Source organism: Nicotiana tomentosiformis, chromosome 1, assembly GCF_000390325.3.
Source record: "Nicotiana tomentosiformis chromosome 1, ASM39032v3, whole genome shotgun sequence".
Taxonomy (NCBI): Eukaryota; Viridiplantae; Streptophyta; class Magnoliopsida; order Solanales; family Solanaceae; genus Nicotiana; species Nicotiana tomentosiformis.
In genome coordinates, this window is record NC_090812.1 from 104672703 (window position 1) to 104694344 (window position 21642).

Sequence of the window (21642 nt, forward strand, 5' to 3'; positions counted from 1 at the left end):
ACTCTAGTTTTCATCATATCTGACTGGGGAGCACAAATCACTGCTAAATTTTGGAAGAAATTTCAGCAAGATTTGGGTACTGAGGTGAATCTTAGTACAACCTTTCACCCGCAAACTGACGGGCAGGCAGAGTAAACTATTTAGATGCTTGAGGATATGTTGCGCGCTTGTGTTCTAGACTTATAAGGTAGCTAGGATGATCATTTTCCACTCGTAGGATTTGCCTACAACAATAGTTATCATGCTAGTATTCAGATGGCACAGTTCAAGGCTTTATATGGTAGGAGAGTTGATTAGGTGGTTTGAAATTGGGGAAGCAGAGTTGATAGGGCCAGACCTCGTGCATCAAGCTATGGAAAAAGTTAAGATCATTAAGGAGTAGTTGAAGACTGCTCAGAGCTGTCAGAAGTCCTTTTCAGATATCCGTCGTATGGATTTAGAGTTCAAAGAAGATGATTGGGTATTCTTGAAGGTTTCCCCCATGAAGGGTGTAATGTGATTTGGTAAGAAAGGGAAATTGAGTCTGTGGTATATCGCACCGTACAAAACCATGCAGAGGTTTGGTAGGGTGGCGTACAAGCTTGAGCTACTACCTAAGATGTCATTAGTGCACCCGGTGTTTCATGTATCTATGTTGAAGAAAGTAGTTGGAGATCCGACACTCATTGTTCCGGTTGACACTATTGAGGTTAATGAGTAATTGACGTATGAAGAGATTCCAGTTTCTGTTATTGATCGGCATGTCCGAAAGTTGAGAAATAAAGAAATTGCCTCCGTGAAAGGCTATGGCAAAACCAATTGGTTGAAGAGGCTACTTGGGAGGCAGAGGAAGAAATGAAGAAAAAGTATCCTTATTTGTTTGAATAACCATGTATTTATGTTATTGTGTTCTATGAAAATTCTAAGAGTTACCTCTATGAATTATGTATCATTTGTACAAATTGATGTAAATGGTGTTCCTTTTCTGGAAATATATCGCTTATGAGGCCACCGTTGGTATTGTTCTTATGTTATATTGCATCATCGGTTAGGTATATGTTGTTAGGATTGGTTTTTGGGATTCTATGATAGGTGGATCGGCCCAGTTATAGGGGAGACTGTAGCAAAATATTTGGAAATTTAGTGTGTTTGCCAAATTTTGAAACTACTGGTGTGTGTGAATTAACAAATGAGTTACATTGAATGCTAATGACATAATTTGACCCTTATTCGAGGACGAATGATCCTAAGTGGATGAGATTTCGAAAAGGAAAAATAGTGTTTTGTGGTGCCAAACTGGGCTTACGTGTTTGGGAATTGTATAAATTCTTCACGGCGAGCTTGCTCGTCGCGGCTCAAAAATTTTGGGCTGAATAATGCACTTGGGAGTAAAGGAAACTTTTCGCCAGAATTGGGCATTTCTGCGGCCCATTATGCGGCCGCATAATCACTCTGCGGGCCACAGAATAGCCGCAGAGTGAGACAGTATTTTGGTCAATTTTTGATGTCATTTTCACGGTCCATTATGTTACCGCAAACCAATTCTGCGGTGCATTATGCGACCGTAGACCAGTTCTGCGGTGCATTATGCGACCACAGAACAGGTCTGTGGGCCTCATAATGACCGCAGACCGAGTCATATCTGCCTAGTTCTGGAGGGAAATTATGCGGCCTATTCTGCGTACCTCATAAGCGTTATGCGACCGCATATGCGACCGCATACCCTGTTCCGTAGCTTTATATTTGGGTTTTTATAACCCGACCCTACTTCATTGAATAGATGATTTATACCATTTTTGAGCTAAAATCTGATATTTTGACGATGAGAGAGTGCCCTAGAGTGGGAGAGTGATCTTCAACATATTGTCTTTCAAATTTTGCTAAAATCTTTGAAGATTAACAAGGAAAACTCACTAGGTCTTCATCCTAGAGGTAAGATTCTATACCCTAGCCCTTAATTTCGAAATTTATCTAAGAATGGGTAATTAGCAAGACAATTCTTGGGTATGGGAGTTGTTTATTTTGCATGCATGTGTTATCAAAGGGTGTAGTAAGATTGTGAGCTACAATTGGTAAAGAGCGGGTTGTGGGATGATGGAGTCCTCCATAAGAGGACCTTGAAACCTTAATGCACACCTAGTGTTTGATAAAATGCTCAAATGAGCTAGAACCATGATCATCTTCCTAATTTTGGCTTAACTTGTTATTTTTCTAAAATAGATTGAAGTTGTTAAGAATTCCGGAACATTTTAGAGCTTAAGGAAGCTCAATTGAGGTATTTTGGCTAAACTCTTCTTTAAGAATTGGAACCCTAATATCCTTGTAAGTTCCAAGATATTTATTGCAAATCGAGTATTCCGAATAAGTTTTATGACAAAGATATATGTTCAATTTGTGATTCAAATGCTCTTATCATATTGTATTATAAATTGAGGATGTGGTCCAAACTATAGATTATGTATCTATATGTTATGATTCCAAGTCGTGATTTATGGGGAAATAATTATTGCAAATTGTGTAGAGATTGTGATTGGGATTACACCTCCACCCAAATTAATTGGGGTGAGGCAGCATTGCCGCTTTGTGTATGATTTCGGTATTGTTGTTGCACCACCACCCACATAAATATATTGGGGTGAGGCGGCATGGCCGCTTTATGTAGGTATTGGTATCGTTGATACATTTCCACCCGCATACACTGGGTGAGGCGGCATGGCCCCTTTGTGTAGGTTTTTGGTATTGTTGTTATATCTCCACCCGCATACATTGGGGTGAGGTGGCAGGGCCACTTGAGTAGAGTTTTGGTATTATGCATACACCTCTACCTTCATACATTGGGATGAGGCGGCGGGGCCGCTTTGTGTGAAAATGGTTACAGAGGATCTCATCTTAAATTCTATAAATGTTAATGACGGCTCTTGATAAGCTTGCTTTTGTTTAAATGGCTATCTATGCTATTCTATGGTCGCCCTATTTCATCATATTCATATTGTATTTTCGAGTTTTTAAATTGGTGTTTGGTTTTCATACTAGTACTATTCGACATGTACTAACGTCTTTTTTGTCGGGGATGCTACATATTTAATGGATGCAGGTGGTTCTACAGCGGGGGATACTGACCAGTGATAGTAGTGCTCATTCTTCCCAGCTGACTTTGTGAGCCCCATATCATTCCGGGGTTGTGCATCTTTTGTTTCGTATGTGTTATCGTGTTTTGAGGTATAGTCGAAGCCTTGTTGCCGGCACTATCATTGTACTCTTTGGTATTTTTAGAGGCTCTGTAGACATAGTGTGGGTTGTATATGGGTGTTGGGAATGTTAAACAAGTTGTGTTATGATTAAATCACTCGTTCCACTTTGAACCATGAAGGGGTGTGTGTGTTTTAAGAATTATTAAATGAGGTAACTAATGGTAATGAATTGGTATTGTAGATGTGATCACCTTATTGTCTAATTAACGAAAATATGTATTATCCTTACTCATGGATGAGTTTGGGTAGAAGGAAATCTAATAGGCTTCCGCGGTCGGGTTCACTCGGTTGAGCGCCGGTCGCGTTCCCCGAGTTTGGAGCGTGATACGTATGCAATGAATGGAGATAACACAGTCTCATTCAAAGAAAGGAAATGCTTACCCTTATGCAATGTGGAGACAGTGCTTAGTCTCATGCAGAGAAAAGGCAGTGCTTAGCCTTATGCAATAATGGAGGCAATGCTTAGCCTCATACAATAAATGGAGACAATGCTTAGTCTCATGCAAAGAAAGGCAATGTTTATCCTTATGTAATTGTGAGGGCAGTATTTAGCCCTATGCAAGGAGTGGAGACAATATTTAGTCTCAAAGGCAGTACTTAGCCCTATGCAATGATGAGGATAGTGCTTAGTCCTATGCAAGATAAGGAATGACTGAATGCAAGAGGATAAAGCATTTCTTAGCTTGATTTGGTAATTCTTGTTGGCATGCAGATAGTGATCTTGCTGTGTGTATGTGTTTGTGGATGTTCCTGTTATGTTCACTTTGCCTGCGTCCAAAGAAAAAATCGTAAGTTTTGGTGAGGGGGAAGGTGGGTTCGTGCTCTTGATTCCTTGGTTCGTGCTCTTGATTCCTTTCTTCCCCTTTAATCTTGTCTGGAGGCCCTACTTTAATTACCCCGGGTAACGTCTGGCTGCTATAGAAACATAATTTTCAAAAAACATGCATTTGATAAATTATTTATGAAAATGTAGTTGCTTGAAATATGTGATAATGAACGAGATCAAAAACATTTGATGAACTGGTGACTGCAATGCATTTTGAGATGTTGCAACTTCCTTGCTTCGAAATTTTGAGGATCCTCCTCAAAATTTTGCCCCAGTTTAAATGCATAATTCTGGCAATACATTTTTTGGCGGTTGCAAACATGATGAGATTGGGCAAACTCAAGACCTTGCCCCAATTTCTGACCATAGGGAAAATGAAGATTTTATTATGATATGACCGAACCCACAAGGCTACCTATGTATGCCTTCTTAAATAGAAATCAGGTCAAGCGTAGTTCAGTTACATCAAATAGAAAGTGCGAACATAATCTTAAATATAGTATCTCTTGACTGCCTCAAAATTGATAGGTTTTGGCCAAATATCTCCATCCATCTCTGCAAGTATAAGTGTTCATCCTGTCAATATCTGGGGAACCATGTAAGGGCCTTGGCAGTTGGGTGTGAATTTCCCCTTTGCTTTATCCTGATGTGGGCAGATTCGCGTTAGTACCAACTTTTCCGACGTGAATTGCCTCGACCTAACCTTTTTGTTGAATGCTCTTGCCATTCTATTCTGGTAGAGTTGACTGTGATGTACCGCGTTCATTCTTTATCCATCAATGGGAGCTAGTTCATACCAGCTTTCGTACCTATTCTGCATCGTTGAGCTAAACTTCTTGTATGATTCTTAAAGAAGGAATTTCCACTTCGGCGGGAATAACGAATTTAGCACCATAAACCAGTAGATAAGGAGTTGCCCCAGTTGATGTAAGAACCACGGTACGATACCCGAGTAAAGAAAATGGTAGCTTCTCGTGCCATTGTTTGTAATTGTTTACCATTTTCCTCAATATCTTCTTGATGTTCTTGTTGGCGGCTTCTACGACTCCGTACATTTGCGGCCTGTATGTTGTAGAATTTCGATGTTTGATCTTGAATGTTTCACACATGGATTTTATTAAATCGTTGTTGAGATTGGAGGCATTATCTTGATTGACTCTAGTACCCCAAATCAACAAATGATGCGGTCCCAAACAAAATCTGCTACAACCTTCTTAGTTACAGCTTTGTAAGATGCAGCTTCAACCCATTTTGTGAAGTAGTCTATGGCCACCAGAACGAACCTATGTCCATTTGAAGCAGCGGGTTCGATTGGTCCGATGATATCCATACCCCAAGCGGAGAAAGGTTAGGGCAAACTTGTTGCATTAAGTTTGTTGGGTGGTACCCGTATATTGTCAGCATGTATTTGTCATTGGTGACACTTATGAACATACTTGATGCAATCTGTTTCCATAGTCATCAAGAAATACCTTGCTCTTAATATATTCTTGGTCAAAATGAAACCATTCATGTGGGGTCCGCAGGTTCCGGCATGTATTTTCTCGAGCAACCTGGATGCCTCCTTGGCATCGACACATCATGGTAATCCCAGGTCAGGAGTCCTTCTATATAGAATTCCTCCACTTTGAAAGAAATTGTTGGCTAATCTTCAAAGTGTGAGCTTTTGAGTATGGGTAGCACTCTCTGGGTATTCTCCCTTTTCCAAATACTCCTTGATGTTGTGGAACCACAGATTTCCATCAATAGCTTCTTCAACATGAGCACAATAAGCTGGCTGCTTATAAATTCCTATTAGGATAGGATCGATGAAATTCTTGTCTGGGTGTTGTATCATGGAAGACAAAGTGGATAGTGCATATATGAACTCATTCTGGATCCTTGGAACATGTTTGAACTCTATCTTTGTGAACCTCTTGATCAGCTCTTGTAAACAGTGCAAACATGGCAATATTTTAGTGTTCTTCGCAGCCCATTCCCCTAGAACCTGGTGAACTAAAATATCTGAATCTCTGATTACCAGCAGCTCTTGAATGTTCATGTCAATAGCCAATCTGAGTCCCATGATCCAGGCCTCATATTCTTCCATATTGGTGCATGGAAACCTGAGCTTTGCGGACACCGGATAGCATTGACCAGTTTTTGATACTAAGACAACTTTGATACCTACTCCTTTGAAGTTTGTTACTCCATCGAAGAACAACCTTCAACCATCGTATGCCTCGGTAATATCTTCTCCTACAAATGATACCTACTCATCGGGATAATACTTTTTCAATGGTTCGTATTCTCCGTCTACTGGATTTCCTACCAAGTGATCCGCCAATGCTTGCCCTTTGACTACCTTCTGAGTTACATAGACGATGTCGACTTCACTCAGCAATATTTTCCACTTCGCTAACTTACCCGTAGGCATGGGTTTCTGAAATTTGTATTTTAGCGGATCCATCGTGGTTATGAGATATTTAGTGTATGCACAGAAATAATGTCTCAACTTCTGAGCTATCCATGTCAAAGCACAACATGCGCATTCCAACAAAGAGTACCGAGCCTCATAAGACATGAACTTCTTGCTCAGACAATATATCGCTTGCTCCTTTCTTCCAGTTTTATCATGTCGTCCTAGAACACAACCAAAATCCCCATCAAACATGGACAAATAAAGCAGTAAAGGTCTTCCTAGTTATGGTGGTATCAACACAGGCATTTTGGATAAATACTCCATTTTGTCGAAGGCTTTCTGGCATTCTTCAGTCCAGCTTGTTGCAACATCTTTCCTCAGCATTCTGAATATTGGCTCACATATCACCGTTGATTGTGCTATAATACGACTGATATAATTGAGGCGCCTTATAAAACTCATTACATATATCTTATTCTTTTGGGGGCGGCATGTCCTGGATAGCTTTGATTTTTGACGGGTCTAACTCAATACCCCGGCGACTGACGATGAAACCTAACAACTTTCCAATAGGGACCCCGAAGGCACATTTTAGATTTGAAGCCGATCAAGTTGTATTTTTGAAGACGATCGAAAAATTTCTTCAGGTATGCTATGTGATCCGAACTCCTTTTAGATTTGATGATAACATCATCCACGTACACTTCTATTTCTTTGTGTATCATGTCATGGAAGATAGTTGTTATGGACCTCATGTAGGTGGCCCCGCATTCTTCAAACCAAACGACATCATCTTGTAATAATATATTCCCCATGGTGTTATAAAGGCTATCTTTTCGGCATCCTCTTCATCCATCCTGATCTGATGGTATCCTGCGAAGCTATCCACAAAGGATTGTAGTTCATACTTGGTGCAGTTGTCAATTAGTATGTGTATGTTGGGCAGCGGGAAATCATCCTCGGGACTTGCTCTTTCAAATCTTGGTAATCGACACATATTTTAACTTTCTCATCTTTCTTCAGAACTGGCATAATGTCGGCCAACCAAGTCGGGTATTCGACCACTCAAAGAACCTTGGCGTTGATTTTCTTGGTGACCTCCTCTTTTATATTCAAACGCATATCCCGCTTGAACTTTCTGAGCTTCTGCTTTATTGGTGGACACATGGGATTGGTGGGTAGCTTGTGAGCTACTATAGATATGCTTAAACCAGCCATATCATCATAAGACCATGCGAAGATTTCTTCACACTCCTTTAGGAATCTAATATACTCTTCTTTCTCCGATGGTGATAGATGAATGCTTATACGTGTTTCTTTTACCATTTCGGAGTTCCCTAAGTTAACGACCTTAGTTTCCACCAAATTAGACTTTGGTTTGTTTTCAAAATCCTCTACCTCTTTGATAATTTCCTCAGGTATTATATTATCTTCCAGATCCTAAGAATCACTGTCCTTATGTTGCATCATCTTATTACATGTCACAGTCATAGGTTTATCAGGATATGTAACAATTATGCTGAAAAGAAGTATAGAAAGATAATAATAAATATAAAAAGTAGTAATACATTAATAAAACTTTTAAGAACGTCAGCAAGTATGACTCGATGGCTCGAGTAATTATTTCAGAACAAAAAATTAAAAAAATGTCTCAAATGCTCAAAACTATTTAAAAATAATATATGCTAATTTGCCAGGCTACCCAGGAACTCGACGGGCCTGGGATGGTGCAGCGATCCAGTTCTTGAGAACAACTCCTTCCACAGTTTGAATGGTAAGGTCTTCCTCCTCCTCCTTCCCAACAATTGCACTGCAGTCCATGCCTTCTTCATCTAGAAACAACTTCCTCATGCCAGCCAAAACCTCATCTTCCTGAGATCCCCACATCATGTCAGCCTGACGGAATGTATGGTGCAGAGGTGGTATGGGTTATTCTAGTGGATAATAAGAGCACGCCATGGTGGTGACCAATCTTGATATTCTTTCCATGTGTATTCATATCCAAGTCCAAAAGTAGTGCCATCATACTGTGGTTGTACAAGTTTGGTGATCCCCTGAAGCTTTTTGCCGAGACCCTTTCCTAGTTCATACCCCGTCAACGGCAAAATGCTTTCTATCTTGTTTCTCCAACATCGATCCTTTTCAATTGCGTTAACCCATTCAATACGATGGTATGTTTCTCCACCCAGCTTTATTCTATGTTCGATGACCGGAACGATCTGGTTGGTATAGATGGGGTTGCTTCCATCTCCATGGATGATCACCTCCTAATGATTCCACTCAAATTTCATAGCCTGGTGCAGAGTTGAATCCACTGCCCCGGCGGAATGTATCCATAGTCGTCCCAACAATAGATTGTAAGTAGTAGATAGATCTAGCACTTGGAACTCGATATCAAACCAAGTCGTACCCATCTGTAGACGGAGGTTGATTTCTCCAATGGTGGCTCTATGAGATCCATCGAACGCCTTCACATTCATGCTTCTCATTCGTATCTCGTGTAGGCCTTTACCTAGTCCCTTTAGAGTGGTCAATGGACATATGTTGAGACTTAAACCTCTGTCTATGAAGACCCTGACGAAGCATTTATCTTCAAATTGCACCATGATGTGCAATACCCTGTTGTGACTCGGTCCTTTTGGTGGTAATTCATCCCCATGAAAGGTGCTTTTGTGGCTCTCCAATACCTGTCCAACCATGTTAGCTATCTCTCCACTAGTGATGTCGGCAGGTACATAAGCTTCACTTAACACCTTTATCAGAGTATTCCTGCGTGCATCTGAGTTTTGCAGCAGTGATAAGATGGATATTTGAGCGAGAGTTTTGCTCAAATGGTCAACAAAGAGTACTCCCTTGCTTGTATCTTCCTCCAAAGGTCGTCAGTGCCAGTCTCGACAACATGCGGCTTAGATACAACTTCCTTCCTTGTTCCTCCCAGATTCTCAGGTGTATAAACTCTGCCAGTTCTAGTCATACCTTGCGCGACACCTGTTTCCTCCATTTTTTCTTTCCCTTTCTCCTTGCTTCCGCAACATAATCCCATGGAATGGCGTCATACTTATAAGATAGTGTGGGAGCTACCATCATAGTGAAAGGTGTAGCTACCTCAACTTCAAATGGCGTCTGGGTTTGTACCACAACTAGTGTCAGGGTGATTGGATATGTTCTAAGAGCGTCTCCCTCTCAGATGAGTCCAATGGACCCTTCATGATCCCATTCCTCTTAAGTTTCTATCACATTCACCCCCTCACCTTTGTGATCCGGGAGAGGGTTGCTATGAATATTTGGTGGATTTTCCTTTGCCTGTATGACCTTAGTGTCGATCAGCGTCTGAATCTTATCCAACGTGCGACACTCTTCAATGGTATAACCCTTCATGCCTGAATGATAAGAACATATTTTGTTGGGGTTCATCCATTGGGAGGGATTTTCTACAATAACAGCGGGATATGAGTAACATAACCAGCGACCTTCAGTCTCTCATATAGTTGGTCTGTGGGTTTAGCAATTGGGGTGTATTGTCTAGGAGGTCTGTGGTCGAAATGTGGACGTGGCTTTGGGTAATTTTGATGGGCGGGTGGAGGCGAATGGTAATATGCAAGTTGAGTATCATAGGTATGGTAAGTGGCGGCAGGATGTTGGTATCTTAGGGATGAGGCAGGTATTTAGTATGTGAGGGGAGACTTAGGGCCCTGGTATACCATCACGACACCCACTTCTTTCATCTTCGAAATGCCCCCTGATTGCAAAGCATTATTCGTGGCCTGCAGTGCCTCGAAATTCGTCACCATCCCATTCTTAATTCCTTCTTCTATTCTTTCTCCTAGTTTGATGATGTCCGAGAACTTATGATTTTCAATGACCATTAACCTTTCGTAATACTGCGGATCCTAAGCTCTAACAAAGAACTTGTTCATTTGTTCTTCTTCAAGTGCTGGTCTTACCTTTGTGGCCTCTGACCTCCAACGAGTAGCATACTCGCAGAAGGTTTCTGGCGGCTTCTCCTTGAGGTTTTGAATGTAGAAAATGTCTGGCGCATTTTCCGTGATGAACCTGGATTTATCCATGAAATCTAATGCCATACTCACCCAACTAACCCACTTCTTTGGGTTTTGACTGATACACCAAGACAATGCATCTCCTGTAACGCTTCACATGAACAGTTTTATGCGGATTTATTCATTCTTGCCCATTCCTACAATCATGTCATAGTATGTTCTTAGATGCACCTTCGGGTCACCAGTACCATCGAATATTTTGAACTTGGGATGTTTGTAACACTCCAGAAGTTCCACATCCGACTTAATACATAGGTCCTCATAGTTTAGACCTTCAACGCCTTTACCACCTTCAAGACTCTGAACTCTACCACTGAGCTTCTTGAGTTCCACTGCCATATTTTTAATGAGCAGGTCCTTCTCAGTTGATTCGAGTATGTATAGGGTTTTCTGCTGGGTATGGGGTAAGGTTTCCACATATATTGGGTTACTTTGATGAATTCCTGGAACTTGGGTATATGGGTGGTCATTGGTCGAGTTTTGGGGGTCAAGAGCGGATTGTGGTGCATTTTGGGGGAGTGTGATAAGTAGTGGTTTGCAGGTATTGAGTTGAATGATAGTGGTGTTGCTGAGGAGTTGGTACTGGTGGCGAGTTAAGGTTCTGGGGAGGTGTGGGATACTGATGTGGTGCGGGAGGATTTGGTGGTGGGTTCTGTTTTTGTGTGTTTTATGGGGTGTTGGTTCTGGGTAGTCAGGTTTTGCTGGTTGTTGTTGGGAACACTGAGAGTAAGGGAGAGGTTTGGCAAATTTCGGACCTGATCAAGCTCGCCCTGTAGTTCCAGGATTTTCTGCTCCAAACGTAAGACCAACTCATTCTGTCCCGGAGTACTTTGGCCATCTAAAGTTTCAACGTTGTCCGCCATAGTAGCATTGTCTTTCCTGATACCACTTAAGTCATCCATTTTCCCTTTTTCTTTTCCTTTGGGGTTGCTTGGTGGAGGACCTCTGAATCTGGTGTGGTATGCAGATGATGCTAGTATGTACGAACCAACCTTTGGGAATGGGGATAATAAAAAAGCAAAAGCAAAAGCAAAGAGGTAACCAAGTTAGTAAGGTGAAATAAAAGTGTTCGCAATATTTAAACATATTTCACAAAGTCATACAATAAGTTGCGTCCTAATTTGGGGACCTCACTGTACCTGAGGTAGGCCTAAGCGACACATAGACTTGGAGAAAATTGATGCCAGTGTTTGCTTCATTTTATTAATGCAAAAAATGAGTCAAAACAAACTTTTACTAAATCGACAATAATAATAAAGTTACTAATGGCATTTAGCCTTATTACATCGAAATCTAAATCTAAGCTAGAAAGCAGTAAAGAACAACATTTCTTAGTCTACTTGGTCCCTGGAGGTCCTTCTCCGTGCTTGGCTCTTTTGACCCCATCAATCAAGTTCCCTAGATCGTGCATATCCAATAGTAAGTAAGCTTTTGCTATATGTCCTCCTTCAACGTCATCCATGCCTTGGCAATCTGAGAGTCTCTTTCTCATCTTGCCTTCTAGCTCCATCAATCCTTATTCCAAGTATTCCAATCTTTCTGTTAACTTAGTGGCAATCTCCTTCCATTCCCTTATCACCTTCATGTTTACTTTGTGTTGTTCCAGATATTTAGCTTCAGACTTGAATACACTTTTGCGTAGCCTCTTATACTTAACATGTGCCTCAGCCACTTCATCTATGATCTTATCCTTCATATTGACACTTGGCTTGACGTCCCCTGCTACGTTGTCTTCCAGCTATGATAAATAGTAGTATATATGTCCGGTGTGATACCTGTCTGGCTCAATGGTTTCTCCTTCCACAATGATCTTTTGGTTCCACATGTATTGCACCTCGAACTTAATCGGAATGATATCTCCTTTGAAATCTACCTTGTACTGGACCATGTTGGAAACCCGAGGTATGACTTGTTTCTTCCCAGCTTGTTATATTACCCTTATAAGAGCATAAGGATAGATGCCTCGCAACCCGATCAGTACTAAATGAGTATTCTCCCTTGTCCTGATAATGAACTCACTACTAGGAAACCATTCAATTATCCAATGCACCTGCTTGCCTGTTAGATTACTTAAGAAACGCACCCAACCTATAGCATTTCCAGGCCGTGCAAACCTATTCGGAATAAACTTCAATTTATTTGGGTGATGGTTGGATATGTAGTCATTTAGTGGCCTTCGCAGAAGCTCTTGACGGTACTCTCCTCTCTAAAAGTATTCCAGCAGCCAGACTTGTAGCAATAAATTACAACCCTCAAAGTTTCTAAATCCCCGCTTGCATCGATCTAGAGCAGGGTACATCTCAGCTAATGACTACTCGGGCTTTGGACAATGTTCATCTTAGCGGGTTGTTACGTTAATAACGCTTCAGCCCGTACTAGGTTTAGCATGATGCATGTACATTTCAAGTTGAAGTCGAGTTTCTAGAATGGTCTAGACTGGTACTCCCAAGTGGAAAACTTGAGAGAGAAAGGCACGGGACTGTCGATTGCACCACTGATCGACTAGTCTAACGCAAATAAGTCTTTCCGATTTAAAGGGTGATTTTCAGGAAAGCGCAGACACTCATCAAGCGTCGTTATGTTGATAAATGGCACGAGTGGAGTATGATGGGGAGCATGCTTTATGCATAAATAATAACATATTGCCAAGTATTTGTATGTAAAAAGCAATAAATAAAATAGCAAAATTGAACATGAAAAGAAGAGAAAAGAAAAGAAAGACAAAAGAAAGAAGTAAGTTTGGCTCATGAAAATGTACGAGAACGTAATGAAGCAGGTAAGGAAATAAGGATAATATAGCGGTCAAGATGCAAAGAAATGTAGAGCGGTCACATATGTCATAATAAACAAAGGAGAATAAGGAAAGATATGTGCATGTCAGAGCAAATTTAAACAAATAAAGGTGAATAGGGGAAGGGATGTGCATGTCAGATCAAATTTAAACAAATAAAGATGAAGAAGGGAAGGGATGTGCATGTAATAAAGAAAGTAATCCACATAATTCAAGTTCGTTATGGTAAGTCTCACGCCCCGAACTCGATTAGCGAGACTGGCACTCAACCGAGTGAACCTGGAGGAGCAAGCCTATTAGATTTTCTTCTATCCAAACTCATCCATGAATAAAGAGAATACATATTTGTTAATCAAACACTAAAGTGATCATGTCTGCAATACCAATTTCTTACCAATAGTTACTTCATTTTAAAGTCTCAAATTTCACACACATTTTTCATAGTCTGAGGTGGAATAAGTAATTCAAACACAACATAACTAGTTTGACTTTCCCAACACCAATATACAACCCACACTATGTCTACGAAGCCTCTAATAGATACAATAGAGTACTATGATAATGCCGGCAACAAGGCCTCGACTATACCTCAAACACAATACACGAGGAACCAAAGATACATGACCCCAAAATAAAGTGGGGCTCACCAAGTCTGGTGGGAAGAGAGTGCACCGCTATCACTGATCAGTGTCTCCTGATATGGAACCACCTACATCCATTGAAGATGCAGCACCCCCGGCAAAAGGGACGTTAGTACATATGGGATAGTACTAGTATGAATGACAAAACACCCTCTCAATAGAATGATAAATAATATGATCAAGTACAATCATAATATCAGTGGAAGCCTCAAACAACATCAGACCTCAAATTAGGAACAAGACAATATTCAAATAAGTTTCCATACTTTAAGGTGGTAGGTCTTTTGTACCAATATTCCACCATTCACGATTCCAATATTCATAATACCAACACCACCGTACTTTTAGCACAGAGTCCGATCACGGCCCGATCGGTTAGGGCATCTCATTAAAGACATCAACCACAATCAAAATTTCAAGCACAATCACCACCATGTGTACGACATGCCGTCCGATTAGGACTCGATCGGCTAGGTCATCTCCTTAGAGACATCAACCTTTTTATACCCATTATCTCATTTCATACTTCTTTTGAATCTTTTCATTTTATTGGCATTAGTAGCCACAATTATAAAATCATTCTTGGCACGTCAACCGTATTTAGTATTTCATGCTCACCTTTTTCACTTTCAAACATCATCGTCATCATCCACAACAAGGCATTATAAATCAAAGTTTTTAGTACACATGTGAGCAATTAAGAGTCTTAGGCACATAAAGATGTTTCACAAAATTCGGCATAATAGCCTTCGTTTGAACTTGACTTGAAGTCACAACATTATTAATGCACAACCCATACTTTGAACATATTCTCAATTGATAACATAACATGATAAAAGCATTTTGGGATACATATTGAACATATATCTTTCAACACAAGCTTATTCGGAATACCAATTTTATAATAAACAACTTGGAACTTACAAGGATAATGTGGGGTTTAATCCAAAGAGAAGAGTTTGGCCAACATACCTCAATGAAGTTTCCTTAAACTTAAAAATATTCCGGAATTCTTAGCAACTTTAATCTATTTGAGAAATATAACAAATTGAACCAAAATTAGGAAGATGTTCATGGTTCTAGCTCATTTGAGCATTTTATCAAACAATATGTGTGCATTAAGGTTTCAAGGTCCTTGTATGGAGGATTCCATCATCCCACAACCCATTCTTTAGCCATTTTAGTTCAACAATTTTCCTACACCCCTTGATAACAGATGCATACAAAATAACCAACTCCTACACCAAAGAATTATCTTACTAATTTCCCATTTCTAGTTAACTTTCGAAATGAAGGGTTAGGGTATAGAATCTTACATCTAGGATGAAGACCTAGTGAGTTTTCCTTGTTAATCTTCCAAGATTCGAGCAAGAATTGAAGAACAAATTTTTGAAGAACTCTCTCCCACTATAGAGCACTCTCTAACCCTCAAAATATCAGATTTTTGCTCAAAGGATAGTACACATTGTCTATTTAACGAAGTAGGGTCGGGTTATAAAAATCCAAAAATGAAGCTCCAGAACCGGATATGTGGTCACATATGCGATCGCAAAATGGATATGCGGTCCGCATATCGGCCGCACAAATGGCCTACGGAACTGGGAAAACTCTGCCTGGGTTTGCGATCACTATGCGGCCCGCAGACCTGTTCTACGATCGCATAATGAACCGCAGAACAGTTCTGCGGTCGCATAGTCAACCGTATAATGGCATCCAAACTTGTCCATTCCTGCCTCACTCTGCAGCCATTATGTGGTCCGTAAAGTAATTCTCCAGCCGCATAGTGCGTCGCATAAATGCAATTTTTCTGCCCAAATTTTTCCTTTAATCCCGAGCGCATTGTTCAACCCAAAAAGTCCGAGCCGGGAAGAATTTCTACAATCCTCAAACACGTAAGCCTAAATCGGCACCCCGAAACCTTAATTCCTTTGCAAAATTTTATGGGGCCTTACAGTAAGAGCCCAAGTGTAAATCCCCAGCAGAGTCGCCATGCTGTCGTGCCCCGTTTTCTTGTGAAAGCGGGTTTCGACATGTGACAACTCTTTTAAATGAGTACTTAAAGAGAAGTGTCGCCACCTAATGATTTTAAGGAACGTTATTACACCTATTTACAAATAACTCTGTTTGACTAATCAACACCACCAAAGATCGAGTAAGGGCTCAAATTACCTCAAAGAGAAGATATTAGGCACTTTTTGAGGTCCATAACTGTGGTTCCAGTCCGAATTTTACACTATGTGGATTATATGATTAAACTAGGCGAGCATATAAATAAAGAAAAATATGAAAGTTGAAAGTCCTATTATAATGTAAACCAGTGTAAGGAAAATATCATTAAAACTATATGAATAATTGACACAAGTTTAAAAGATTACAAGAATTACAACTGCGTCGGTCTATATAAATGACTAAAGGCTCTAGCAAGCATATAAGGAAATAAGGGGAGGGGTCCTATATTTTTTAGCCTAAAGGATCACCCCGTGCAACATAAATAATACTTTGCAACTCCCTTTAGGTAGGATTTTCTTATATTATTCAACGCGCATAGACTAGCATCTCTTGCTACCCAATTACTATGTTCAAGTTGCTTACTTAAAAGCGCTCTAATTCAATTCTAAGTCGTGCCCTATGCGTGCACTACCCATCCCATACCTATGTTCCAGGAGGCTTTGGACCTACTATTTAGGTGGTTCTAGACTTTACTTAAGTTGCTCAAAATGATAAAACTAGTCGCACATTCAAAACAAGTAGGACTGCACATAATAGCAACAAGTGGCTCATGTTAGCCTCCACACATAGCAACAAAGGCACGCAAACAGATTTTGATTATGCAGTGAAGAGTCATGAGCAATTTTAGAATCAAGATGTATGAAAGTCATTTAAACCTATACGCATGGCTTTTATGTGACCATATGGCTTAGTAAAATCTCATGGACAGTGCTGCTACTCAGATTGCAGATTATAAGCGTTATTAAAGTCTATAGACATGATCTCTACGTGATACGCGCCTAGGCAGTAAAGCCATTGGAAAACTCAGAATTACTCATTTTGATTCTATTGTTATGATTTCTAAGCGAGTAGCAATATCCTATAGGCAGGTTCTCTAGTAGTTGATATTCAAACACAGATTCATCATGATTATTCCTATATGTATGTTGTCTAGGCGGACAATGTGACAAGAACAACAAAACAACAATTTGATTAATCAATTAAGGCTCTATAGACATGGTATCTAGATGAGTATCGATGGAATCAAATCTTAATTAATTAACACGATCCTATAGGAATGTTATCTAACAGTCGCACAAAAATAACACAAGTTGAGCGGATAATCAGTGACATTTGAATCTTATAGGCATGCTATCTAATAGTGTATAGAAATAAAGCATGTGAACAAGGTAAATACTTATATTTTAAACATGTTTATGATGTTAGCAGGTAACGCATTTAGGTTCCGATAGGCATGCTTTCTATTAATGTGTAGAAAATAGGGCATGTCAAACAATGCAACAAGTAAAGCAATTAAACCTTATAGGCATGTTTTCTACCTATTCATGTGAGAATTAGAGTACCATATCCCCCATTTTCACTAATTTCCCCATTTATTTTGTTTATAAATTATTACAAACCCAAAATAATGAATAGAAGTGCAAATATTACATATTGAAAGACTACAGGCGTAATAAATAGAGCCGGCCCAAAAGAGAAATAACCCAGTACTGCTTAGGCCTTTAGCAAGCTCATTTTTCATGCGAATAGTAGACCCAAATCCAAGCACACCTCAAATAGGAGAGTGTATCAATTGCACAACTAGGGGCCACACATGAACTCATACCAGGCTTAGATGGAGCACCTATTTACACGCTCAACCACATGAGTTAACAAACAATACATGGTAACTAATTGACAACTCTGAAGTCTATTAAAAATAATACCTCATAGGGACACAATTACATAAACATATCGGCACTTGTTTTTTAGAATCTAAGGGAACAAGATTGGTAAAACAAGAGGGCTTGTACATGCCAACTAGTGTGGACCAGCGAGAACGGTTTTAACACGGCAAGTTTGACATAGAAAACTAACACCATATGGAGCAATCATTCAACAAAGGGAAGGGTAAAGCATGTTGAACATAGTCACACATTGGGAGGACTTAAGAAGCAGGTCTATTGGGTTAACAGGGTAAACACACACACATGCTAAATTTTCAGAAATCAAATTTAGCAAAAGGTATTAGCCAGAATTAGTCAAAAAAGACTTTAGACATGCGAGCCTTAATCATAGTAGTTATCGTCAGAGGGATAGCAATTTCACATGAAGATTTCTAACATGGGAGCCTAACATGATCACAAGAGTACAACAACAACCTAATAGCATGGTCTACAATGGACCACAACAGTGCCAAAATCCAAAGAACTCATGAAAGCATATAAACCAAAGAGGAATGGGACAGGCAAGCATAATAACTCATACCAGTTACCCATACATAAGAGAAGAAGCTAACATAGAAATTTGCCCTAGAAGCAATGCTAAAGACATAGGATTAACAAATCAAATATACATTAGAACTTAAATGGCATGGACACATTCCTTAGCTAATAAGTACAGCCTCAAAAACTTAGCAGGTTGGAAAAGAATAACTCAACAAGGTCTCAAACACATGCATTGATTTATCACAGAGATACAGGACAACGTAGGGAACACACATTAGTTTACAACTAGCACGTTTAGGCTAATAACATGATCAGAAGTTAACTCTAGAAGAATATTAAGTTACACATGAATGATTTAACAAGAATTAGAACAAGTTCTGGGCATGATTCGATTTTTCACAAAAGTACAGTTCAAGGCGAGAAGTTAAATTCAGAATAAGCAACAATAATAAGCATTCGAACACATACAGTAGAGAAAACAGTCTTAAGAAAATCGAATTAAGGCAACAAATAGGCATATTTGATTACTATAAGGTATATAGCCTCAAGAAGAGCTTCAAAGCATGCAATGGCATATCGGTTCACAAATGCAGAACAAGAATTCAAACGAAAAGAGAATGAAGTTCATAGTTACTTACCAGTTACTAATTGACAAGTGAGTAAACAAAGAACAATTTCAACAATATCTCGAATGTTAGTAGCAAAACGAACAGTATAACCCCCAAAATCTCAGTGCGTTAGAGTTTCCAAAGGTTTTGGATGAACCTCGGGCAAGGCTCGCACTGAGAATGGTCGAATAATAGAATTCTGGTGGCCTTGGCTTTCAGCCGGCCAAGAGTTTAAGTTTCCAAATAGAATAAGAAAGACAATAGTAGTTTTTTAGCAATTCGAATCTGTCTAAAGGGGAAATTGGGGAAGGGTTTATATAGTGACAGATTAGGATGAACAAATAAGAAAAATAGTCAATTAAAACTAAATTCAGAAAGAAAATATCGCATGCAATCTGTAATAGGACTAGTAAAAGAATAATCGGAATCCAAACCCTAGTTGGAGTCGAACTTAGGGAAAATCATTCACAAGCTCCAATCATGGCGGAATCAACAGGGATATACCATTTACAGGAGAGATTTTCTCTTCTCCATTGCATAGAACCACAATAGCACACAGAACCTTAGAATCAAAGTCGGATCTGGCTTGCCATAAGTAAAATGGTAACGAAAGTTACCATAAAATGAATAATAGTAGCAAGAAAAGGTAAGTAAACCCGCGTATGCTCGCGTATAAGGAAGGGATAAGTAGGGATCTCCATGGTCGGCTAGGGTTTAGTGTGAAAGTGGAGATGAGAGAATGCAAGGGCGGCTGGGTGAGGGAAATGAGATTAGGGTTAGAGGGGAGGGATATATGGAAAGGGATTAGTTTATTAGGGGCCGTTGATCATTTGAGATCAACGACCAAGATAGGAAGGCGAGCGAGGCGGGTCGTTCAAATGGGTCCCGACTGGGTCAAATGAGATGGTCGTTTGGATTGGGCTCTGGTTTTGGGCTAATGATTTGGGCCCAATTTGGTCCGAAATTAACCCTATGTTGGGGCTATAAATTAAATATATAAAATTCATTAAAAATAATTATAAAAATTACTAACAAATAGTAAAAAATATTATTTATGCAGTAAAATACTTGAAAATAATAGCTTAGTGTTATAAAAATATAAAAGTGCTATTTTAGCATAAATAATATATTAAATACAATTATGTATAAATATAGGCTATTATTGCAAAATTATGTAAAATATCTTTCAAATACAAAATATAATTATATAAGACAAAGTAACATATTATGAAGCATATATATGGATGCAAACAATAAATTTGGAGGATCATAAAATAATTTGAAGAGATAATTAATAAATAATCAAGTAATTTAAATGCAAGAAAATCAATTTTAAAGCTCTAAAAAATTATGAAAAATTATAGAAAATACATGTATAACTCTTGTAAATTAAGTAATGATGCAAAGCAATATTTTGAAGGTATATATATTTATTTAAAAAATATGAGGGAAAATTGGGTATCAAGAAGGGGTTCTTTTAGTTCTAGTAGTAATGATTTTTTACAACTAAATGAGCTTGAAGTTTATTCATCGCAGCAACTTGAGGAAGTGAATCCCGACCGCACCTTTAATGATGGAAGGACAAAGAAAAATACTTTCCGATTCTTTCAAGGATGGCCCGAGATATTTTAACTATTCAAGCTTCAATAGTGGCATCGGAGAGCACTTTCAGTCAAGTAACACTTCAAATCGGTGATCATAGACAGTCTATGAGGGATAGCTTAAGAAATCAGTACTTTTCAGAGATTGGATCGGTTCAGAAAGAAGAAATTTTGGACTTGCTGAATCACAACTAGAGGTAGACGAAGCTTACGAACAAATGCTAGCTCAACTTGCTAAGGATGCTGCTTCGCCCGACAATGGAAGCGGCAATGACCAAGCTATTTTTCCGCTATCATGATCAAAAATCAACTATAGGTCGTGATGACGCCTAACGCCGCCGTCAGGCAAGCGAACGGTGATTGATCAACTTAATTACTCATTTTTATTACTTTTAAAATCATAATTTCCATTCATTAAATAGTATGAAATAGAATTTACAGGGTGAAAGGATAATAAATACGTGAAATACCATACTAAACATCCAGTAGAAACCCCCAAAACCCGGTGTCACAAGTGCATGAGCATCAACTAGGAAATATAATAAAATATCATTTATGTCAGGAATACAAGTTAGACAGGTGAATATAAATAATGCTGATGGAGACTCTGCATGCTGCGGATCATAATATAGAATGGAGCCCACCGTAAAGTCCCCGCAATAGTTGCACCTCAGCGCCCAAAAGACCACCAGAAATGTAGACCTGCACAATAAGTGCAGAAGTGTAGTATGAGTACGTAAATCATCACGTACCCAGTAAGTATCTAACCTAACCGCGGAGAAGTAGTGATGAGGAGTCGACATCGACACTTACTGGTGGTCCACTAAATCATGTACAGTAAGAAATAAATAAGTATGAGGAATAGTAAATAAACAGTATAAACCAATATTAAAACGAGGTACAATCCTTCTCTGAACTGTGAACACAAGCTCTCAATGAGAAGTTACCTCCTCAACCGGAGTATATATAAAATGAACCTCACCAGATAGGTCGCCACAACTCAAATTAGGGAAAACACACGAATATGCTGGTTTCTTGTCAAATATTATG

At 39.3% G+C, this 21642-nt stretch overlaps 1 protein-coding gene across 1 annotated transcript; it reads right to left on the reverse strand.

The window, feature by feature from the left end:
- Window positions 1-5707: 5707 nt before the first annotated feature.
- LOC138908143 (uncharacterized) lies at window positions 5708-6145 on the reverse strand. The gene has a single exon (XM_070198787.1). It carries the CDS (start codon window positions 6143-6145, stop codon window positions 5708-5710), a length of 438 nt encoding a protein of 145 aa, XP_070054888.1.
- Window positions 6146-21642: the final 15497 nt, after the last annotated feature.

Excerpts from the sequence above, each read along its gene's own strand:
- LOC138908143 (XM_070198787.1), bottom strand. The coding sequence starts at position 6,145 with ATGGAAGAATATGAGGCCTGGATCATGGGACTCAGATTGGCTATTGAC.